This window comes from Cupressus sempervirens, chromosome 8 (assembly GCF_028749045.1).
Source record: "Cupressus sempervirens isolate cs-2001-9-10 chromosome 8, ASM2874904v1, whole genome shotgun sequence".
NCBI classification, from domain to species: Eukaryota; Viridiplantae; Streptophyta; class Pinopsida; order Cupressales; family Cupressaceae; genus Cupressus; species Cupressus sempervirens.
Window position 1 is genome coordinate 421,494,882 of NC_143125.1, and position 23,565 is coordinate 421,518,446.

The 23,565-nt window shown below is 36.4% G+C and overlaps 1 protein-coding gene across 1 annotated transcript; it reads right to left on the minus strand.

The window, feature by feature from the left end:
* Positions 1-304: 304 nt before the first annotated feature.
* LOC149543034 (germin-like protein subfamily 1 member 7) lies at positions 305-1,658 on the minus strand. Its single transcript, XM_089796238.1, has 2 exons — positions 1,334-1,658; positions 305-1,246 (listed from the first exon to the last, which is right to left on the minus strand). The coding sequence occupies exons 1-2, from the start codon at positions 1,537-1,539 to the stop codon at positions 1,099-1,101; spliced, it is 354 nt and encodes a 117-aa protein (XP_089652364.1). The 5' UTR covers positions 1,540-1,658; the 3' UTR covers positions 305-1,098.
* Between the last annotated feature and the right edge of the window lie 21,907 nt (positions 1,659-23,565).

The following is a 23,565-nucleotide window of genomic DNA, read 5'->3' on the forward strand; positions in this document are numbered from 1 at the left end:
CATTGCCCGGTGGTTTAGCACCGTCTGAAACCCAATAGTGTTTTGCAATCCCTATAAAGGCCAACATTGATGAGCTATTATAATACCACATCACGTTTAACGAAACAACAAACAAAATTGAATATAAACTTAAGTGTACTCAATAATCTGGTAAGAAACCGTTGAGATTTCAAAGGTTTAATAAAACATTTTTATAATAGACTATAGCGAATGAAAAAATTAGATGCAAGACGGAAACCTATTGAAGAGATGAAGATGAAACACATACAACATTTGAATGAAGCACTGAAATACAGTTCAGGGATTGAGATGAAACCCTAAAATAATAGTTTGTTCATGAAGTTTAATTTTTGAATGTATACAAGGGCTGAATACAATAAAATAGAGATTAGGGGATTTCTATTGAAACGGGTCGGCCATTTCTCCCCGCTTAATCAAAGAACTATAAAAAAATATCAGTAACATGAAATCTTTCATAGAAATCATTTCACACCATTCCTTTTCAAGAACCAGAATGTGTTTTTTTTTTCCTGAACATAAAACACTCGGATCCAAAATAAATAAGTATCATGAAGAAGAGGTGCCCTTTATTTGTGAGAGCAGTTACAAAGTAATATATAATCTAATAATCTGCAGTGATATCTCTTTCGGGGACATAGCCACTTTTGGATGTTCTCTTCAGTCCGATTCCATAGAGATATATCACTGACTGCAGTTCTCTCACTTCTTGCATGGTGATATTGAATGCGGTTGCTACACTTCTCAATGGAAACTTCTATATAGCCTCGTTGGCTGTCTGCAACACTCAACAAAACACATATATGTGATACCCATTCTGAAACAAAGCGGGTGTAAAAACAAGGGAAAGAAATAATATATGCGTTGTATCTTACCAGAACACCAGGGTTTTGACTGTTGAGAGCTGAAATATATTGAGCTTCTTCACCACCAACGTTCATTTCGAAATGCATCAATCCCCTCGAAAACACAGTCACATCTCCAGGGTGCAGAATGTCGATGAAAGCATTACCCGATTTAGAACAAATCATTAATGATTCTGCAAAAGAATAAGTATGTGATGAATGAAGAAAAGCAGAATTACGATTTACCATTAGTATCAACGAAACCGACTTGAATAGGCCCTCCTGAGATAAGAATGAGCATTTCCGTGGCTCGTGGATGAGTATGCGGTAGATTTACACAGCATGGAACCATCCTGAGCCTCACGATTTCCAAGCCCTGTGATCTGCAATGCACTTTACTCTCAATGCAGCTCATAAATATATAAAATATGATAAGACTAATAATGATGAAAAGAGTATTAAGATCTTACTGTGCTGCAGGAAAGTGGGCGTTAGGGCCCGAAGTGGCAGCGCGGACTCCTCCTGAATCTTTGATAACATGGCCATTAGTGAACATGTTGCGTAGAGTAAAGTTTTTGAGCCCTTTAGGGTAATCCATAACAGGATCAGGATCTGCTCCACAAACACTTGCATTTGTAATACTTAGAAGAATGGCTGAAATAAGGAGCAACTTCATCTCTGTAAATTATCTATACATTCTACGGTGGACCGTCTCTCCACATCACATGAACGCTGGGAAAAATTGGATTATTGGATTTCATCGCATTAGCAAAGCCTGCAGGTTTCAATGGGGCAATGAAGACTTAATATTCAAGTGTGTGAATTGTCCTCTCCAACATTAACGACAGCTGTCTGTTCTGGCTTCTCATTTGTATATTTTTTATTTAGGAAATTAATTAAACCATTGGCAAAATCTAACCGACCAATAGAAAAATAGACAAATTCGATTTAAAATAAAAATTGGAAATATTAAACACCATGAAACATATGATATATGATTCTTTTCAAAGTTTAGAAGCACATATTAATTGTTTATAATTCGCATGAAAAAAATAGTCTCTGCCTTTTTAAAGGTAGGGACTAACAGTTTAGGTCCTTTCAATCTTTCACAATCCTTAGTTGTGAAAAGAGAATCTTATTGTAATAATATTACTTTTGTATAATTGTAGAGCGACTAAATTCTTTATGTAGTTTGAATGATCTAGAAAAATAATAACTTTTATCATTTTGTATATATATTTTAAGAATTATTGTTAAAGATCAAATTTTATAAATTCATTTTTAACATCTTTTGCATATTAAGTGAACTAAAATGTTTCTTTCAAATTTTTTAGGAAGAATATTAAATTTGTATCAATAATAAAATAGAGATATCAAATTTCAAATTCCTACAATCTATTATAATATTCTCAAGATTTCTCCAACATGATCTACCATCAAGCTTAAGCAAAGCAAGAGATGAGATGCATAACAGAGTGTCATCCGAAATTTCTATAAATAAAATAATAACAACAATAACAAAAGAATCACACAACAGAACCTTATATAAAAGTGTGAATAAAATTTGTTTACTGAAAAGCAAGTCAATAATAAAAACAAGACTGTTGTTTTTATTATGTTTCTTCTCGACTGTTTCTCTTTTCTGGCTCCTTTCTGCAAAATTTTGTGATGCCTATAATTTTGTTGACTTATTTCTCTTCGGTTGAGTGTGCACAGATAATCTCTCTGTTTTTTTTTATCTTATATATATATATATATATATATATTGAACAGTGTTGAGATAATCTTCTAGCTGTAGTTTTATGATAATATTGAAGAGAGTTCAGATATAATTTATATTGCAAAAGGGAGAGTATTAATAATATTGGCAGTTTATAAAAGATTATTTTAGTGTTTTATTATTTTTAATTTATTTAATTTGGTTAAAAAGTAATGTGTCATTATATAGATATAGTGATAAATTATAATATCATATATTATTAATTAAAGTAAATTAATTAAATTCATGAGATTTCAAAAGTTGATAGTGATTGTTGTATTTTTTTTTAATTTGATCTTGTGAATTATGATATTATCTAACATTTTCTATCAAGTTGTATCATCCATCATTAGAATAATATAGAAAGAGGAGAAAAATTAGAATATTAACAAGCTAGGAACACAAAATAAATAAGAGAGAGGAAGGGAGACTTATCAATGTGAATTTGAAGAAAGGAAAAAAAAAAGTACAAATAAAAAGTTCAAACCTAAAAAGAAAAATTAAGTAGAGAAAAAAATAATGCTAAAAGAAATACAAAATAATCGTACAAAAATAATAAAAAAGTTAAAAACAATTCACCAAGAATGAATTTAGATTGTAAAAGAGAAGCATATATATAAACTAAATACAAAAGAAAACAAATTAAAAAACCAAGTAACATATGACACTTGTATCATTTGAGTACTTAATGAATAAGATAGCTTTAGTATTAGAAATAAAGAATAATAAAAATATAGATTATTTGACATTTATATTTTCCATAATGTTTTTGAAATAAAAAGCGGCCAAAATAGGGGGGTCGGCCCTTACATTCCAAAAGTTGTCAACCAGCACACTACTAGCAAAATGCAGAAGGCAGTCTCTTACAACAGAGGACTGCAACTAAAAATCAAAAAACACAGCTCACAAAGAGTCAACTATACTAATTCAGAAACTATAGTACTAAGCATACTATGATTGTTCAGATCATGAACTGTTGGCATAAACAAAACCAACCCAGTCCAAAAACGCATACAATAATTTACATCTATCAACATATCATCTATACTAAATCTAAAGACTATATTACCAAACATACTATTAAAGATTAGTTTTTGAAAATGTTTGCATAAACAAGCCAACCCAAGTTTGTGAATAAGCTGTAAACTAGCAAACCAAGTGGCAACAGAAAACAAATAAACACCTAGGGCTAAAAAAACCCCTAGAAACCACCACATTATTTTTCATTTTTATCTTTTCCCTTCCTAGCCAAAAGCACTCTAGCCCAATCCTTAGCAAGGAACTTATATAGGAGCTTGTTGTCCTCCATGTCCAATCCCATCTCGTCCTTCTCCTATGCCAATAATTGAAGGATGGCAGCAGTAGCATGGGTAACCTTCAAGGAAAATTTAGAGGAGTAAAACCCATCCTCTAAAGATTTGACCCTTCTCTCTATCCATGCATTCTTCTCATTATGCTCCTCCTCTTTCTCCTTGTTTCCTTTTTCAACATTCTTATGTTCCTCCTTAGTCTTTGCCAATAGCTGGTTTTCATCCTCCAAAACTTGGGGGTTAGTAAAAATATTGGTTTTTTCCTTACTCGGGGATGAGATGGTAATGGGAGAGGTATCCACTTTATTGTGAAGGTAATAGGCTGCAAGGTAAAGCTACCTGACACATACGTCATCTCAGTGGTATTGACATTACCAACAGACACCTGAGTGTTATCAACAGAATTTTCACTTTTTTCTTTCTCCTCATTCTCCTTTTCTCTCTTGGAGTCAAAATGTTTCTCCTCGTCCAGTTCTCTTTCATTATTTTAAAAATTCTCCTCTTCCACCTTGTCAACCCTAAACCTATTAACCTTTTTTTTATACCTTGCTTGTGTTTTGGCTAACCTTCTCCTACCATTTCCTCCCTCCTCCTCCTCTGAATCCCTAATGTCCACCTCAATTGGCTTTTCAACTCTAATTTTATTACTACCCTTTTGTTCAAATATCAAGTTTTGGTTTTTCTTTTCTTATTATCCCTGTTAGGGGAAGGGCATAGCGCGTGGATTCTAGTTCCAGTGCTGGTACTCGAAGGAGAATTCTAATGGTGATGTTGATTATCAACAACAACAACCCTAAGGGGATAGAGGGCAAGATGAAACTAGTAAAGTCTAAAAATCAAACCCTAGTGAATAATAGTGAAATTATTACCCTTACTTATTTTCTCCCTAACATCACTTATCATGTCCTCAAGGGAGTGTAACAGAAAGAATGGGATAGAAATAAAATCTCTATTTCTAAAATGGTTCAGGATAGGGAAGTGCTAATAATAATAAACTCCCAAGCTACCTTCGAGCGTGAGGTATTTCATGATCACCAGGCAAACATCATCCTAAGGAGTTGGTAGGCTGTAGCGAACAGGCTCTTCATCCTCAGCAAAAAAGCTATTCATGTTAGCTTCATTCGTCATTTTCGTAACCTTTTTCCATTTTTTCCCCTTCAGGGACAACCCAGTGGAATGTGATACCACTAATGGTAACCTTGTCATCATTCCATCCATTCACAAACTAAAGAGCACAATTTTAATTGTAACCTACCATTGCCTACATATACAGAAGAAATCCCCCTTCTTTCAACAAGAACCAGGTTGCCATTCTATCCTTAAAATTTTCTATCTTTGTTGGCTCTAATTGATTCAACCCACCCATTTCTTCCTCGCTAACTCCTGAACTCCCAACCTCATCAATTTGCATCTGAACCTTCTTACCCTCAAGCTTGCTAACAGCAGGGATATTTTTCATCAATAGCAACACTACAATGTTGAAAATAACATCTCTAGGGCCTTTAAACATCCTATAAGCTATTTTACGAGGCGCTTTGAAATCCCATCCCTTTTCATTATGGGATTCATGCATACTTTGCATCATAACTCCAATGTCCCTAAAATCTCTAACAATATCTGTAATGATATTTTTTGTACTTTTAAAAAGAAAATACTTAAAATTTCACATTATGTTACCATAATTGTGGAGTAACTCTTGCCTCAAATTGCATCTATTTATTATCCAACCTGTACTATAGTGTCTCATCATCTTTCCTTTACATTTCTTATTAAAATTGGCAAGCTTCACCTTCCTAGATATGATATTGCCAAATTTGGCATTGCTCTTTATTTGTCTAGCCATGCTCAATTTTCACTTCCCCCACCTTCCTTGCAAATTAGGGTCTTAATTTCCTCCGTTAGGATATCCATGCTTCTCCAGCACATCATTTCCTTTAAATCAAACCCATGGTAGTAGCAACATCCGCCACCCTACTACCTTCCCTGTATATGTGTTGTAACTGGACTTTTTCCATCCCATTTAGGATATGTCTAATATCCGTGATAATATTTTGGATATTCCAACCTGGCTGAGAGATTCCCTTTGCCATATCAATTATTAATTTAGAATCACCTTCTATAGTTATTTTCTTAATTTGCATATCTCTAACCAATTGTAGGCCCCAAAGTAAAGCCATTGCTTCTGCCATGTTATTACTTCCTCCACCAACTTTATCGAAATAGACTAACAACGTTTCACCATTTCTATTTCTCAATGCTCCACCCACAACCCCAATACCCTTTCTTGCAACACCATCGAAATTTAATTTAAACTATGTTATTTTTGGTGGTTTCCATCTTGTCTATTGCCTCCTTATTACCTTAGAATTATCAAATAATTAAAGTGCCAGTGGATACCCCATCTTTCCACTATTTGACATTCTTTCCTTTATGGTTCTTCGTCCAGTACCTTACATTTGGTAATCTTTATATATTCTTTCAGCAGTTTCTCCATAATTCCCATAACTACCTCGATAGGCCTTTCCTCATCTTGGAAGATTATATTGTTTCTTTCCTTTCATATGTGCCAAAAAATGTTTGATGGGACAATTCTCCATAGGAATACTAGCCTGGGGTGATAAAAGGGACAATCCCAGTTTTCCACAAATTGACCCATATTTTCCTTCATCACCCAACATAGTTCAAATTTCTCCCACACCAGTGACCAGATCTTTAGGGTATATGGGCATTCTAGGTAGAGGTAAGAGATACTCTCCTCTTTTCCTTATAGAAATAACATCTATTTGTGATAAATAAATAAATAAATAATTTAAATTTTTTTATAAAAAAAACCCTTCTTTTCAGGTTGTCCAACAATAGAATCTTACCATGTTGAATAATTCACCAGAAGAAGTTGATTTTAGGCAGAAAGATTACTAATTCAGACTTTATGCCATGTTGTGGGACATGGGTCCTTACAAAAGAGGAGTTCATATGCAGATTTGACAGTATAATGGCCACTAGAAGTTATCTCCCACGCCACTTTATCCTCTTGTATTAGCATTGGGATTCTTTGAGTTTCTATCAACTCCTCAAGTTCTTTAAGTAGTTGAATTTCCTCCTGGGGATATGTATCTTTTTGCAATTTCTTCCACTTCCTTCTAGGGTCAATATAATCCACAACTTTCATCCCTACTTCTGCCTTCAATGTTTCCATTAGTCTTCCAAATTTGCTGTAAACTAGCGGTCCCCCCCCCCCCCCCCCCATCCAATTATCCTCCCAGAATCTGATATTTTGCCCACTACCTATAATCCACCTCACCCCTTCCCTCAGTATACTTCTGGTTTTAACAATATTCATCCATATTTTGGATCCTCCCGGGAGGTCATTATTAAAGAGATTATGAGTAAATAGGGAGTTAGATAGGTATTTAGCTTTCATGGTATTGCTCCAATCTATGTTTTTCTCCTAGTCTCCATCCAATTTTAGCAAGAAGGGCTTTATTCAGATCTCTAAGTCTTCTCACTCCCAATCCCCCCCTCTCCTTTGGTTTGCAAACATCCTCCCAGTTCACGAGATCCAATTTGTTCTTTTCCTTCGTTCTTGACCAAAGAAAGTTCCTCTGTATTCTCTCAATTCTATCTGCCATGTTTTGGTTTATTTTAAAAAGGGATAGAAAGTAAATTGGAATGCCCTGAAGAGCCGCTGAGAGTAGCTGCAATTTTTCAGCATTACTGAGAATTTTCCCTTTCCATCCTACCAATTTTTTTTGAATTCTTTCAACAATGGTATTCCAGAAGTCATTTGTTACCTCCTTGGTGGTTAAAGGTAAACCCAAATAAGTATCCGAGAGGTTAGCCAATTGACAACCTAAAATGTTCCTGATCTTCCACTGCATAACAACATCAGTGTTAAAAAAATAAAGTTTACTTTTAGAGTAGTTTATTTGCTGACCTGAGCTATCCTCGTAGTTTTTAAGGATACTCTTCCATGCTCCAGCTTCCATTATAGAGGATTCTCCAAAAAGAAAAGTGTCGTCAACAAATTGTTGTAACACTTCAATTCTAGCAGTAGTGGTAGGTTTAATACCTTTAACACAGCCTATGTTTACCAGTTTAAAGAATGATCTCCCTAGCACTTTTGCCACCATAATGAAGAGGTAGGGAGATAGCGGGTCTCCTTGCCTTAATCCTCTCCCCGCTTCAAAATTACCCCAAGGAGAGCCATTTAGAAGTACCACATACTAGACAGTACTCACCATAATCCTTATGAGGTTTATGACCTTTTCATTAAACCCCACTCTTTCAAGAACATCATATAGAAAGTCCCATCTTACCTTATCATACACCTTAGAGATATCCAGTTTGAAGGCAATACTAGGTATTTTATTTTTCTCCATTGGATGTATGATCTAATGAGTAGTTACCACAACATCCAAGATTTGTCTTCCTTTCACAAACCCCTTTTGTGGTGTTCCTATAATGTTCTCCAATAATTTGGCAAAAAGCTTATAAACAATGTTACAAAGGCTTATAGGTCTAAAGTCAAGGAGACTTGTGGGTGTTAGAGTCTTAGGGACCAAAGAAATAAAAGTCTTATTTATCCTTTTTAGCATCTTCCCCATTTTAAAGAAATCCCTGGTTGCCCAAATCAGCTCATTTTCAATAACATTACAGAATCACTGGAAGAACGCCGGGGGGAAACCATTTAGTCCTGGGGCTTTGTAAGATGTCATAGAAAACATTGCCCTTTTCACTTCCTCCTTCATGATGTTTCCTAGAATGCTATTTTTTTCCACCTCTCCTAGCACTTGTGGGATCGTATTTATCAAACTTCTTCTTATTACCTAATTTCCTAGTTTATTTTCCTTTTCATATGCCTCGCTAAAGTATTCCATAGCATGTCTTCCCATCTCCTCTTGTTCCTTATATTCTCCTCCCCCTTCTCCTTCCAATTTTTTGATCTTGTTTCTTCTTTTATGGTTTGAGGCTGATCTGTGGAAAAAGGTAGTGTTCCTAGCACCTTCAGTATTTCCTCTCTCAAAATTATATCCTTCCATTTTTTGATACACTCTTCTTCTTGTGTAACTTCTTCCAAATTATTACCCTCAGCAATTTCCCCTACAATTTTTTAAGTTTCTCCTCCAAATGAACTCTTAGCCCAACCTTTAACATTTCTCCTTATATTATCTAATTTTTGAGTTAGTCTGTACATTGCAGCACTATCTATCCTTATATTCCATCATTCTTGTATTTGATCCTTGAACTCCGGGTGGGACTCCCACATTATTTCATACCTAAAGGGTTTTAGACCTCCTTTTATACCATCTTCCTAGTGAAAGATTAAAGGGGAATGGTCAGAAGCAGTTCTTGTGAGGTTGTCCAGAAAGGAATCGCTCATCTAATTCCAATTCCTCGTCACAATCAGTCTATCCAGTCTTACTTGAATGAGATCACTTCCTTTTCTATTATTGGTCTAGGTGAATGGGTTCCCTCTCAAATCTACATCAATTAAATCCATTTTTCCCATAAAGTCATGAAGATCTTGCAAGCTTTCAGGACAATCTCTATTTCCCCCTAACTTTTCTGAGTGGCAGAGAGGAGTATTAAAATCTCCCATACACATTATCTATTTTTCCTTCATAGTGTCCATTATCTTTTCCAACTTTTCATAGGTTTCTTTTCTTCCTATCTTATTATTAGAATCATATATATTGATAAGCTCCCATCTTTGATTACTAGTTTGGAACTCAGTTATTAGAAAAAAATTGTCTTTCCATAACTCAAATCTAGTCATAGAGCACGGGTTCCACATGATAGCAATACCCCCTAAGGCTCCATCAGCATCCACATGCGTGAAGACAGCCCTAGGCCAAACATGACCCACTAGTCTACCAAAATTAACACTAGACATTTTGGTTTCTTGGATTAACACACAATCAACCTTTTCCTAGAATATACACTACTTCAAAGCATATTGTTTGTAAGGGTTATTTAACCCCCTTAAGTTCCAAGAAAGAAATTTCATTTCTTACCTCTTGTTATAGTCTCCAGTGTAAGCTGCTTACCACTCGCCACATCTCTTGCTACTTTTTTTGTCCTACTTGCTTTGCTACTTGGTCTTCTAGCTGTACCACATGTTCCTACATCTAGTTCCCCCCCCCCCCCCCCCCCACCTTTCTTCTTTTTTTGAACCTCCCATTCCTCATTATCATCTGCCTGTGGGGAAGTGGGGCTTAGTTCCTTTTCAGCTTCCACTTTATCTAAGCTTGCCATCACTTTTGCTGCTATCTTCGCTGGAGAGGCCGTCATAACTCTTATAGGTGTGCAAATCGTCTCTTGGGTAACACAATCTATAGACTTTTGTTCCTATAATCCCTTGTTTCTCAGACTTGTTGGATAACCAGGAGGGGAGTGGTGTGCCACTATTTCACCTTCCTCCATCATCTCTCCTTCCTTAAGTCCTCCCAAAGGTGACCTTATTAATTCCTCTTAACTCTTGTCTAAATGGATACTCCTCCATTTTCTTCTTTTCATCTAAAGTCTCCTCCATCTTAGGTTCACTTAGCCCCCTAGCCCCTATTATAGGGGTATCCTACCCCTTGTTAGCTACCAAGTATTGAGTGCTAGCAATAGCCTCCTCCAACCGAGGAACTTCTGAGGATTCCCCAATGGTTTCTTTTACAATTCTTGGGGATCCCTCCTTTTGTTTCTCCTTCTATAGCTAGACTTTATAGTCTACGATGACATGCCCAAATTGTCCACACTTTAGGCAAAAAAGTCTTGTGTTCTCGTACTCTATAGGTTGGTATTTTTCTTCCCATTTAGTTTTTAAAGTGACCATAGTCAGGAGGGGCCGCTTTAATGCTACATTCACAAAAAATTTGGCATACACCAATCTAGTCTTTTGCATTGTCACTGTGTCCACAATGACAAAATGACCAAAGGAATTCCCTATCCACCTTAGAATCTTCTCATCCCAGGATTCAAGGGGTAATCCAAGTAGTCGTACCTAGACAGGGGCTAGCTTGTTGAATTCTACCCTCGCATCAAAGCTCGGATGCCATCTTGTTAAGGCAAGGCAATGCTTTCCATAATACCAAGTTCCCAAGAGTATTAAATTGATATCCTCCTCCGCAGTGAATTTGAAATAGAAAAGGCTGCTTGGCATTGCAGAAATACCAACACTTCCCTTGATCTTCCATGTTTGGCCTACCCAATTTTGGACCATCTCTATTGTGGGTCTAAAGGCAACAAATCTCCCAACAACACATAGTTTGAGGCCAAAAGTGACGCTATCCACCAAAGTATCCAGAAGGGAGATCACCGGCCCATTAATATTGTGCGCAATCTTAGGATCCTCCATTGAATCACTAGCCACACTATTACCCACTAGTGCATTCTTCCACCCAGCGGGGGTCCCAATCGTTAGCATTTTTCCGCCTTCTACCAGATCACCGGCAAGTTTTCTATTTCCCAAGGAGGTAGGGCTAGGGACTGTCTTCATCTCCATTTCTATGGCCCCACACCACTCTGTTAGGATGTCCAAATACCTGTGCAAGGCTAACACCATCTGCAAGTTCGGGCATGGTGGAGGGTCCGGAGGCTTAGGGACTGCCATGAAGCTAGATTCAAATTTGTAAAGGAGCGGCAGGTGTTCAAGTTGCAGAGTGCTCAATATTAAAATCAAGATTTATATGGCAATCATTTGTTGATAGTTAGATAAGAGTGCTTCCCATAATGTTATTATAAATTCTTGTTCTCATTTAGTTTGATATAATGGTTTGTTAAATGCTTCTCTAGTTATTGTTCAATATGCAAGATAATTGGGGGGTGGATTAGTTGTCCACAAACTTTTAAACCTTTTAGTACTTTAATTAGTTCCACCAAGCTTACTTTAATTATTAATCACTAAAAGATATGGACATGAAAAACACTACAATCATAGTACACATGAAAGAGCAAATTACGTGGAAAACTTTGTTAAGGGAAACACTGCGGAGGATTACTTTCAAATATATTAACACATGTTAGGGTGACATTGGTTAAGATGATTTTACAAGAACGATTCATTGTAAATCAACTCACTGTTGAAGGGCTTGTTGGCCAGAAGAAAGGAAAAATGAGAATAGATCCGCCACTAGCGCACAACAAAAATTCAACCAACTGATATGTAGATACCTTCGGCTCACTGCTTTTGGTAGCTAACACTTGAATATCTACAATGTCCTCAAACACAACTTCACCTTCTCTAAATATGTATGGAGACAAGTCTTCATTCATACATCCTCTTTGCATAATCACACACTTGCAAAAAACCCACAAAAGTACATACGATGTGTAACATTGCCACACAATAATTTATTCTTTATTTATACAATTCCTTATTTGCAAAGTCTCCCACTATTGACCAAATAGGTAGTTGAATTTGAAATATAGTCAACACTAACATTCACGTGGTTGAGGAGAATGAGAAGTGAACTATACCACACCATAGCTAGAACCCAAACTTTGAAATCAAGTGTTCAAAGCTAAACTACTCTTTCCATCTGTAATGAATGAAGCTAAGGACATTAGTAGCTCCTCTCAAGAAACACGTTATCACAAACTGTCATGTAGAGAAATTTAGAGCATGCATTTCATGTAGGCACCACTATCAAACATAAACAACTGCCAAATTCACTATACCTTATTTTGAACCATAAAAGGTTGAAATACACATCTTCGAACAACCTACAATCATACCAAAATTGTAGAAAAAGATTCTCAGACTAAAAATATGTGGAGCAAAATACTACAATTGATGACAAAATTCTCATACTAAGCCCAATGATCTTATTACCGTATTGGCCCACATGTAGACCTGTCAACCCTACCAAGCAAGGATGCTCGTCTCTACCCTCCCTATTCATGTCACCTCATTCACCTACTTATGATTGTGACTTCTCCATCAATCAAGCATCATAGAGGTTGTAGAATAAACCACAATATGGTGCCTAAAAGTTCTTGTATCTAAGCCCAAGGAAGACACATTAGTTGTTCATCATGGGGTGGCCTACTTAGACGACGATCTTGTATCTACTACCCCTTCTTATATTTCTTTCTCTTCTCTACATGATTGTGTGTCAGATTGAAAATACTATATAATAGCATTTCATATTCTCACACAAATAATTATATGGGTCAAGTATTCATTCTATTATTCCAATTCAGACCACAACACTTGTAGAATACAATCTTATTTTAGGGTACATGGTTTCAGTCTGTTATATGTATGATTAGATGCGATATTCCTCTTGAATGGTGACTTATGCTCTTTGGGTAAGTTCAGATGTGAATTCCTCTGTTGCTTTGTTCCAAGATGAGGTTTGTCTTATATAGTCCTTAAGAGGGGATACATGGTGACAACCTTTGCCAAGGATAACCTTTCTTAAAAGAGGCGTCTTCTTACAAAATGTTGCCTTATTATTTCAGTCATGGTTTCAGTCCATAGTATGTATGATTGGATGCGATATTCCTCTTGAATGGTGACTTATGCTCTTTGGGTAAGTTCAGATGTTAATTCCTCTGTTGCTTTGTTCCAAGATGAGGTTTGTCTTATATAGTCCTCAAGAGGGGATACACGGTGACAACCTTTGCCAAGGATAACCTTTCTTAAAAGAGGCGTCTTCTCTACAAAATGTTTGCCTTATTATTTCAGTCAATCTATCTTCTAATCAATAGATCTAATCAGTACATTATTTTTTGTTTGCTTACCATGTTTTGCCTTCTCGCATTGAGGTATTTTCAGTTGTGAAAGACTCAAAATTATTATGTTATGTCTTGAACATGAACTAGCCACCTACTGAACACTACATGAACTTGTGCAAGGTGTGCATGATAGCCAACAACTTTTTATCATATATTGAGAATACTTTGGTACATCTTTGAATTTCCAACTCTTAATGGCTATTTAGACAATGACCCACTTTAACAGTTTTAAAATAAAATATATAAGGAAAATGTCACCTCTGCATATCTCAAGATCTTTGTTTTTATTTTGTTGTTCATACATAACGAAGACAATAACTTTTGTGGAAATATTATAAAAATGGGCTTTCTATTTATTATAATTCACTTCCTCCATAAGCATAGACAATATGGAGAATGAAACTTTGAGGGGTATAATAGAATTTAATAATCTGCAATTTCCAGTTTGAAAATCTGTTTCATCTTATTCGATTAATTACAAGCAAGTTCTGGTTATTAGTATTTGTACATGGCCCAAGCCTAATGTGCACATACCCTCTAGCATCAATGCTAGGAAAATAGAATAGAATCATCTTAAGATAATTTCTATGAATATCAATATGATACCTTTAGATACTCGATTCTTTGAATTATGTTTGTGCTTGCTATCACCTTCAAAATTCATACTAATATGATTTTTAATTTACAGATCTGAGGATCTCCGCATTCATTTTGAAAACTTTGGACCGATGGAGGATGTCTATCTTCCCAAAAATTAATACAGGGTATATTTCCTTCTTCCTGGTTTTTCTCTTCTTCTTCAAGTATTCAGGAGCTATTTAACAACTGTTTTTTTAATCCTACATTTATTTGATTTTTGCTTAGGCAATCTATGTTGCAGTTTTCTCCAATTTCTTAATCGTTATGAGACTTGATAATATATGGAAATTAATTGTCATGAAGTAAGCTTGATATTAAATGAGACACATTAATATTTCCAAGGAAAAACAAATAAATCATTTGTGAGAGCAAAGATTTTATATCCAAATTGAAGCCTCATACAGGTTATCGATAAATTGTACCTATCTAAAAAATATTGGAAGATTGATAGTACATCTATCACCTTTACGGACTTCAATTTTTACATAATTTAGTGAAGTACTATAAATGTCCAAGTTGAAGCCTGATATGTTACTCTCATCACTTTGGTGGCGAATTCTATATAGGTGATGGATGGATTTTCTCTGAAAAATATTGATGGATCGGTACTCTGTCACCTTTATTAACTTCACTTTTCATGCAGTGTACTGAATTGCTATAAAGATGAGAGACTCTTGGCACATGCTATTGAAGTTTGAAAAACAATTTGTAGAAAGTGCAGGTTTTGCAGTCTACAATTAAGAAGAGAGGTCACACAATTTAACCTAAAGAGCCTAATGATGAATAGAGGTATGTACAACACATGAAGCCTTCAAACTGATATTATCTACTATTACACAGACCTCTTTCTCTCGACAGTATCTTGTTTCCACACCAGCATTGGAGACAGTTTGCAGAATTCATAATTCATTCTATATCTTGTTTTTATTTTTCCAAATTAACGATATTATCTACTATCACACAGACAGACAGACCTCTTTCTCTTTACAGTAGCTTGTTTCCATACCAGAATTGGAAACAGTCTGCAGAATTCATAACTCCTCTTTCTTGTTTTTATTTTTCCAAATTGACACTATTTGATTTGACCCCTTTCAGTCTGTTACGAGTACTATCTTAATAGATCCAGTACGACCTTCATAGGACATCTCAACCTTGAATATCATTGTCTAATTTTCAATTATCCTTCTTTTCCCTTTTCCGTTCTCTTTTAAATATAGATTAAGTGGTGAAACTGATGGAAGAATCAAGCAACAAAAGATTGGCAAAACACACCTGGGGCAAAAGATCAAATTCACTTCCTATAGTGCACTCACTAGAAGAATATGATATAATTGAAAATCCAGTAGGTGCATTGGGAAAATGCTAGTTGAGTCATGTAAAAGCTAAATATGGGATCGATCGGCTAGAAAAAATGATTGTGAGGGAACAAACAGATGTTGTTCCAACTCCATGACTTTATTTAGAGAAAGCACATTCTGATGGAAGGCAATTGGAAGGGTGGGTTACAATTTCATTAATACAGATTAGTATTAGGACGAGCATTCTGTAGTGAAATTCACCATTAATACCCAATGGAGACCTAGGATATGATTTTAAATTACAGTGATGCTAAATCATTAGAATGACATTAGTATCACTGTCAATTGTTGTTGGGCTTGAAAAGCTGATGCTAAATCCTTAGAATGGCATTAGTGGCACTGTCATTTGTTGTTGGGCTTGAACAGCTGATGCTAAATCATTAGAATGGCGTTAGTGTCAGTGTTAATTGTCGCTGGGCTTGAACAGATAATTATTTAGATAGTTTTTTTTTTGTTTCATGATTCCGTACACTGTGATTTGTAACGTCCCCAACCAGGCAACCTTAGAAAACAGACAATTTTCCTAATGTGTAGAAGCTGAAATAATGTAAAATGCAAAATATGATCTGGTATGCTCATATACCTAACCTGTAAACAAACATCATTCCACTATAGTATTTCTATGTAATTACCATCGCACATTTAAAAGTAAGACATAATAAATGCTTTGTACCCTAGCTCATGTTTGGTCTACAAGCTGCTACACAAAAATCATTCTGTGAACCCTCAAAACTGCATAGTTTCCTTTGGAATTTCTTTTATCATGTTCTAAATACCTTGATACATCTGAATATGACATTTGCATTTAGTCATCACACAAAATCAAGGGATCTAATGGATTTTTCTTGAAAAACTCCCCGTAAGTCAATGACCTAAATCAATTTTCTGATGAAATTTCCCCACCACATTCAGGTGCAGACCCTCCATTGGCATTGATTTCTCCTTTTCTCACCCATGTCATATTCATCTGCTTCCTAATCTCTTTGACATCTTACCCTTATCATTGCTCTGCTCATTGTTCCTTTCAACAGAACTCTTCGTGTTCAAGTTTGCATTTCTGAATCTACAAAGTTTAGCAGTGTGACTTGGATTATTGCATTTGTAACATCACATTTGATTGTCTATACCTGTAGTTTATGTAAATTCCTCTTGATTTGCATTGCTTAGATTGTTGCATGTAAAACATCTATCCTTCCCTTTGTTCATCTTGCAATCAATCACTTGATTTGTACCATGGTTACTGCATTTGAAACATTGACCACAGAAAAGATGTAGCAATTGTTTTATTGCTGCAACATACAACCCTATGACCAAATTTATTGCATACAAAGCATCTCTCATTGACATTTTGAGATTAGGTTGTTTTACCGGTGTCTTCTTAGGATTGGCATTCTAATTATCTGGTGAAGAATTGCTTGACCAGATCTGGAACTCTCTCCTTTCTCAAAACGAAGACCATGTGTGTCTCCTTTCATTCTCTATCTTTCAAGTTGTTCATCAAGCTTTGTTGAGCTGGCGATGAACTTCTCCCTGAATCCATTTGCAGTAGCAATTTCACTCCTCAAGATATCATTCACCCTTTCAAATTCTTGCTCATTATGTCTGGATTCTTTTAGATCAAGCTGAAATTGTCCAATCTCACAATTCAGTTTGTGACATTCCCCAGATCTATCCTACAAGGACTGAACAAGGTTTTCCTCATTCTACTTTCTTGTTTCAATCTCCTTAGTCAGCTTCATCACCATAGATTCCATCTCATGCTTTAGATTTTCCTTGTCTTTTGCAAGTTGTGTGCATCCATCTGTCTTCTCCTTGAAGGCTTGAGAATCATCATTGCTTCCTTTCTGCTTTAACTTCTCAAAAAGTTCCTTCCTCTTATCCATGGATTTTCTCAACAGCTCTTTTAAAGATTCAATGAAATATCAACTTTCTTAAGGCTTTTCTTTAACTCTATAATTTCAGCATTAGATTGATCAATATCTTCAAGTGCAACCAAGGGTTACTTTTGAACACTGTTTGAAACCATTAAATCACCCATCAAGATCTTCCTCAAGCTGTTAGACTTACTCTAAGGCACAAGGTTCTGATACCAATTTTTACAAGTTTGGTTGTCGTTGCACCAAAAGATCGACCTATCAATGCCCGATACAACCGCTAGACTTATAGAATCCACAGGAGGCAATTAAACCAAGTCACAAACCCTACGAGGGACATTGGCGCACTACGAATTGTTCTTAGGTGTCCCATAAAGTCTACACACCTATTTCAATAACAAATCTGTCACCTGAACTGATTAATACTATGCTGAAATAGAAAAAAAAGCAAACTTAGATAATCTATCCAATACCACAAAGATGCAATCCTTATCTTGCGCCTTGGGAAGTCTTGTGATGAAGTTAGTTGAAATGCTTTCCCATTTTTCAGTATGTATAAGCAGGGCTGCAGTCGATCAGGATTGCTCATTTTATTTTGTTGATACACTTGGCACTGCTGAGCACACTTAAGTGTGTAATCTTTCATAGCTTTTCATGAGAATCTCTAACAGATATACCTATAAGTCTTGTAATAACCAAGATGGCCAGCCATTGGAATCTCATGAAATGTTTTAAAAATCTGATCTTTAATCTTAGTTTCAGGTACTAACATTATTCTATCCTAGTAAAAAATAAGAACCTCCCTTACCTTGTACCGATCATCATGTAATGTGCCATCAAGAATATTACTGGCAAAAGCATTCTCTACATAATCTGCTTGCATTTTCTCCTTAAAATCTATTGTTACAAGCTAGGGTTGTCATTGCACCAAAAGATCAACCTTTTAACACCCGATACAACCACTAGACTTATAAAACATAGGAGGCAATTTAGCCATGTCACATATCCCAAAGGAGAACTTGGCGATTTGTCCAACAATCCCCCCTCGACATTACCCAAGGAGATTTGAACTTGTGAGCAAGCTCTCATACCACTTGCTACAAGCTAGGGTTGTCATTGCACCAAAAAATTGACCTTTTATTGCTCGATACAACCACTAGACTTATAGAACGCAGAAGGCAGTTAAGGCATGTCATAAAAACCCGAAGATGAACTTTGGCAGTTAGTCTAACATCTACTACTGTCTTTGAAATTGAACAGAAAAGTGGCCTTCTTTACAATGCATGTGTTCCTCTTTTCTTTGACATATTTAATGTCAAAGCCACAAGCTTGAAGTTTGCTAGCTCAATTTTTGCTGCCTATCATTTGTAATAGGTTTTAACAATCAATCTTCCTCCAACTAAATATTGCTTGAACTTAGTCAATGCATGCATTATGGCTAGCATTGTGGCATACATCTTGCCACCTCGTCTTATTTTTCTACTTTCAAATGTCATAGGGTGCTAATCTTGCATTAGGACATTATGGCAAGCAGAATTATGTTATGGCAAGAAGAAGAGCTTCGTGGTACATTATGTTGGGCAGAACTAGATAGAGCTTTTGGATTCTAGACCACTTAAAGTTACTGGCAGTCTCACCCGCCTCTAATTAATAGCCCCTAAATGAAATATCCCAAACGGATATTGACCCGATTTTTCTTTCTCAACATATAATCAACATTTAAACATAGGCAGATATATTACGAAACAACAAAGAAACCAGTCGATTTCCCAATAGATATTAAATTGTTCTTTCTCAAAATGATACTCAGGATTCAAGCATATGAAAATGCATTACAGACCCACAATATAAAACTAGAAAACTCTCATAAAATTCCTCAAAAACATGTTAATACATTATACAACAATACAATAACCAACATTTAGAATCCAATCTTAAACACAGTTTACAGTCAGATTCGAATACTAAGAGAAGAACTTGTAAGCGCATACAAGACACCTAAAATGATGTCTCCATGGACAATGGATTTCCGTCCACTGTCTATCGGCACAAGGGGCTATGTCCTTACATTGGCTGAAAGCTAAAGCTTTCCGAATAACTCTCGCAAGAGAGTAACTGAAATCTGAATCATAAAACCAAGCATGCCAAATGAAAGAGTCTCTTCTCCTTTTATCCTCACAGCTATGACTATCTGACTCCCCTCTTGGCTTTTCGTCTTATCTCTCCTTGTCCTTATTAGCCCACCTTATAATATTAAATTGACTTTTTATATTTTGAGTCCATGCTCTCCAATCAATTTTAATATTATATATAATATGTCTTTAACTTATCTAATGTCTGAAAAAGGGGACATTACAAATCTCCCCTCCTTGAAATTGCTTGTCCTCAAGAAATTAGTATCGGGATCCCATACGAATTTGCAAGTAGCTCTACAGCCCAATCTGAAAACAAATCTAGCCACACTGCGAAGCAAGGTGTCACTCTGCAACCCCTCCATCAACCAAATCCTTGGATCCCATATAAACCTATGAAATATCACTGCACTTGTCAACCATGCAACTCTCATTATCCTCACATCCAGTCTCAAACTGAGTAGAAATATAACAAAATCCTCAATAAGCCATAGATATATATTGTCAACACCTAGATCCCAAACCCTATTGCCATGACCATCTGATATAATGAGGTAAAAATGTATCAAGGGGCTATGTATAACCTAGTAGACGGTGATGATTCGTCCTAAATAGATGATTTAAGAAACGAGCTGCTCAAAAGCTGAAACTAACATCACAGGCACATCAAAAACCATACCGTCATCATAAATTTGGAGAACCCCCAAGTACATAGGGGCTATGAGTAAGTATGAAGCTGAAAAGCTATTCGCTATGATTGAAACATAGCCCTCATCAATACTCCACCAAAAATGAAGCTAAAAAGCTATTCGCTATGATTGAAACATAGCCCTCATCAATAATCCACCAAGATCTATTCAATGGCTGATGTAGGAAATCCATCCGACTCATGTATGGGGTGAAATCGGAAACATGGACTGATCCAATGACAAGCAGCAGTGGCCAACTCACTACTCCCATCCTGTGACCAAGATTCACTACTAGGAATTGTACTAGGTGTAAGAACCCCAAATAGGCTCTACGCTGATCACTGTTTGTTTCCTTGGGTGTAATGATTGTTTTTAGTTTGTTTTTGAATGTTTTAAGCTGTTTTTGGGTTTTTGAGTTGATGAAAAGAAAATACAAATATTGAAAACTAATCTTACCTAAAATTATAACTCAAATCTGGTTATAATGCTAATCAAATTCATTTATTCGGATGGTTCCTAATGTATGTACAATACTTATTGCTAGAAGAATACATTAAAAATATCATCATTAATAGTTGAAAAAAACTTGATTTTTGTCTCCAATATGCAACCACGCTGCTGGTTTCTTCCTCCTTGGGCAGCGCCTATCAAAAACTGCAATATTAAATCTCTGATTTTTAATTCACTGGTACTGTTCACAGCACTGTAGCTGCTGTTATAACCCCTTCCAACCTATAAACAGATTCATCCACTTTTTTCCTACTGAAACACAATATTGACTCCAGAATGAAGTCAACTCACAGGCAAAATTCAAGTGATATTTCACACCCTCAAATTGCATCAACTCTGAAGATACTACGTTCTCCACAGTCTGAATTCTTCTCAAACTTGTAGAAACCCTTGTTGCCACAACTTCAAGAAATTTCACAAGGCAAAGTTTTTAAGCAATTCTCATAACCTGCTCTTGACGGAAGACAAGGTTTGTTTATAAGGACTCCTCGACTCCAGAATGAGTCTCCACGCTCAATGTGGGATAAAAGATATAATAATAACATAAAAATGTTATTACATTAAAACTTAGAAAATCCCTTTTAATTTTTCCATAAGCTTGGACCCACAATTAATTGAAACAATGGCCCCTTTTATGATATCATGACCCTCACTTAAGTTATATATTATAACTTAACAATATAGGCTCAAAACCAATAATGTTTATTTTAACTAAATAAACATTAATATCTCCATTATTACTCAACATTTTTGAATGTCGTTTGGACTGGGAGCTAACATGATAGAACTGCATATGACCATACCCCTTTTCTAAAAATAGCAGGGGTCTATCTTTATAACTCCAAAACTGCTAAAAATAGCCTGACCAAGCCAAACTCAAAGGAAAACTCATCATAAACAAACTCTGGCAACCCAGAAGAGTACTCTGTTTTGGTCCTTGGAGGATCTCCACACCAAGGTGACCCTCTATCCAATCTTATTAGCCTACGAGGGTCTCTGATAGGCTAATCACCAGCTAAAGTGATGTCTCTAGCTAGAAGGGAATATCACAGTCCGCCCTCCTTGAAATTGCTTGTCCTCAAGCAATCTCAACTCTGGATGCTGTAAAATCTCCTCGCTCTCCCAAGTAGCATCCTCTACCGGAAAATCCTTCCACTTCACCAATATTCTCGGATGGTATGTTTCCTCAAATTCCTCTCTCTAAAATCAATGATAGCCTCCGGTATCAAAACAAGTTTTCCCTCATCATCCAGGGGTGGTAGTACTGTATAAGGCACAATATGATGCCCTAGCGCCTTTTTGAGGCGTGACACATGAAAAACATTGTGCACCTTGCTCTCCGCCGGCAAGTCTAACTCATAAGCCACCTCTCCCACTTTCCTGATAATCCTAAATGGACCATAGTATCGTGGCTTGAGTTTCTCGGCACCACTCTTCTTGAGAGTGGATTGACGGTAAGGCTGCAACATAAGATACACCATGTCTCCAACCTCAAAAGTTCGTTCAGTCCTCTTCTGATCTGCATACTGCTTTTGCTGATTTTGTGCCTTAGTTAGATTATCCTTGAGAGTCTTAACAAGGTCTTGACTCTCCTGTAACAAATCACCTGCACTGGGCACTCTACTGTCACTCAAAAGTAGATCCATAAAATTGGGTGCCTCATACCCATACAGGGCCATAAAGGGTGACATCTGAATAGACATGTGATAAGTGGTATTGTAGCAATACTCACAGAGATAAATCCATTTTACCCATGCCCTTTGTTGCCCTGCTATATAATTTTTGAGATATCCCTCCACCCATTTGTTTACTATCTCTGTTTGACCATCTGTCTGAGGGTGGTAGCTAGTACTCGGAGTGAGCTCTGTCGTACACAACCTGAATAGCTCCGGCCAAAAGTGACTCATAAACCTGTTGTCTCTGTCACTTACAATGCTCCGAGGTAAGCCATGTAATCTGAATATCTCTTTGAAGAACAACTCTGCCACCTATGTAGCAGTGATCGAAAAGAAGTGTGCAAACTTTGTAAGGCGATCCACAACCACATATATGTAGTCTCTTCCTTGGGCTCTAGGCAGTCCTGTGATGAAGTCCATAGACAAACACTCCCACTTCCTATCAGGAATCGGAAGTGGCTGAAGTAAATCGGCTGGATAAGAGTGTTCTTGCTTATTCTGCTGGCAAGTGGGACACTCCCTAACATATTGAAGTACCTCTGCTTTGAGCCCTTTCCATGTGAATCGCTCTCTAATTTGTCGGTATGTCTTGTAGAAACCAGGATGTCCTGCCATAGGTGAATCATGAAAAGATTTCAAAACCACCCTCCTCACTACTGATCCTGGAACCAAAAATATTCGTCCTTTGTAAATGATGAGCTCATTCACAAGGGTGTATCTGCTGTCCTGAATAGTCCCATCTATGAATCCAGTTGCCCAAGTGTCCTTTGCATACTCTGCAAGGATCAAGTGTCTCCAATCCTCCGATATGTCTGTCAGTAAGCTCAAATGGGGCCTACGTGATAAGGCATCAGCAACTACATTCTGTGTCCCCTTAAAATATGTAATGTCAAAGTCATAGGACTGTAACTTGCTCACCCACTTTTTCTGCTTATCATTGAGATCTCGCTGCCCCAAAAAGTGTCTTAGGCTATTATGGTCAGTTTTGATACAAAATTTGCTACCTACCAAATATTGCCTAAATTT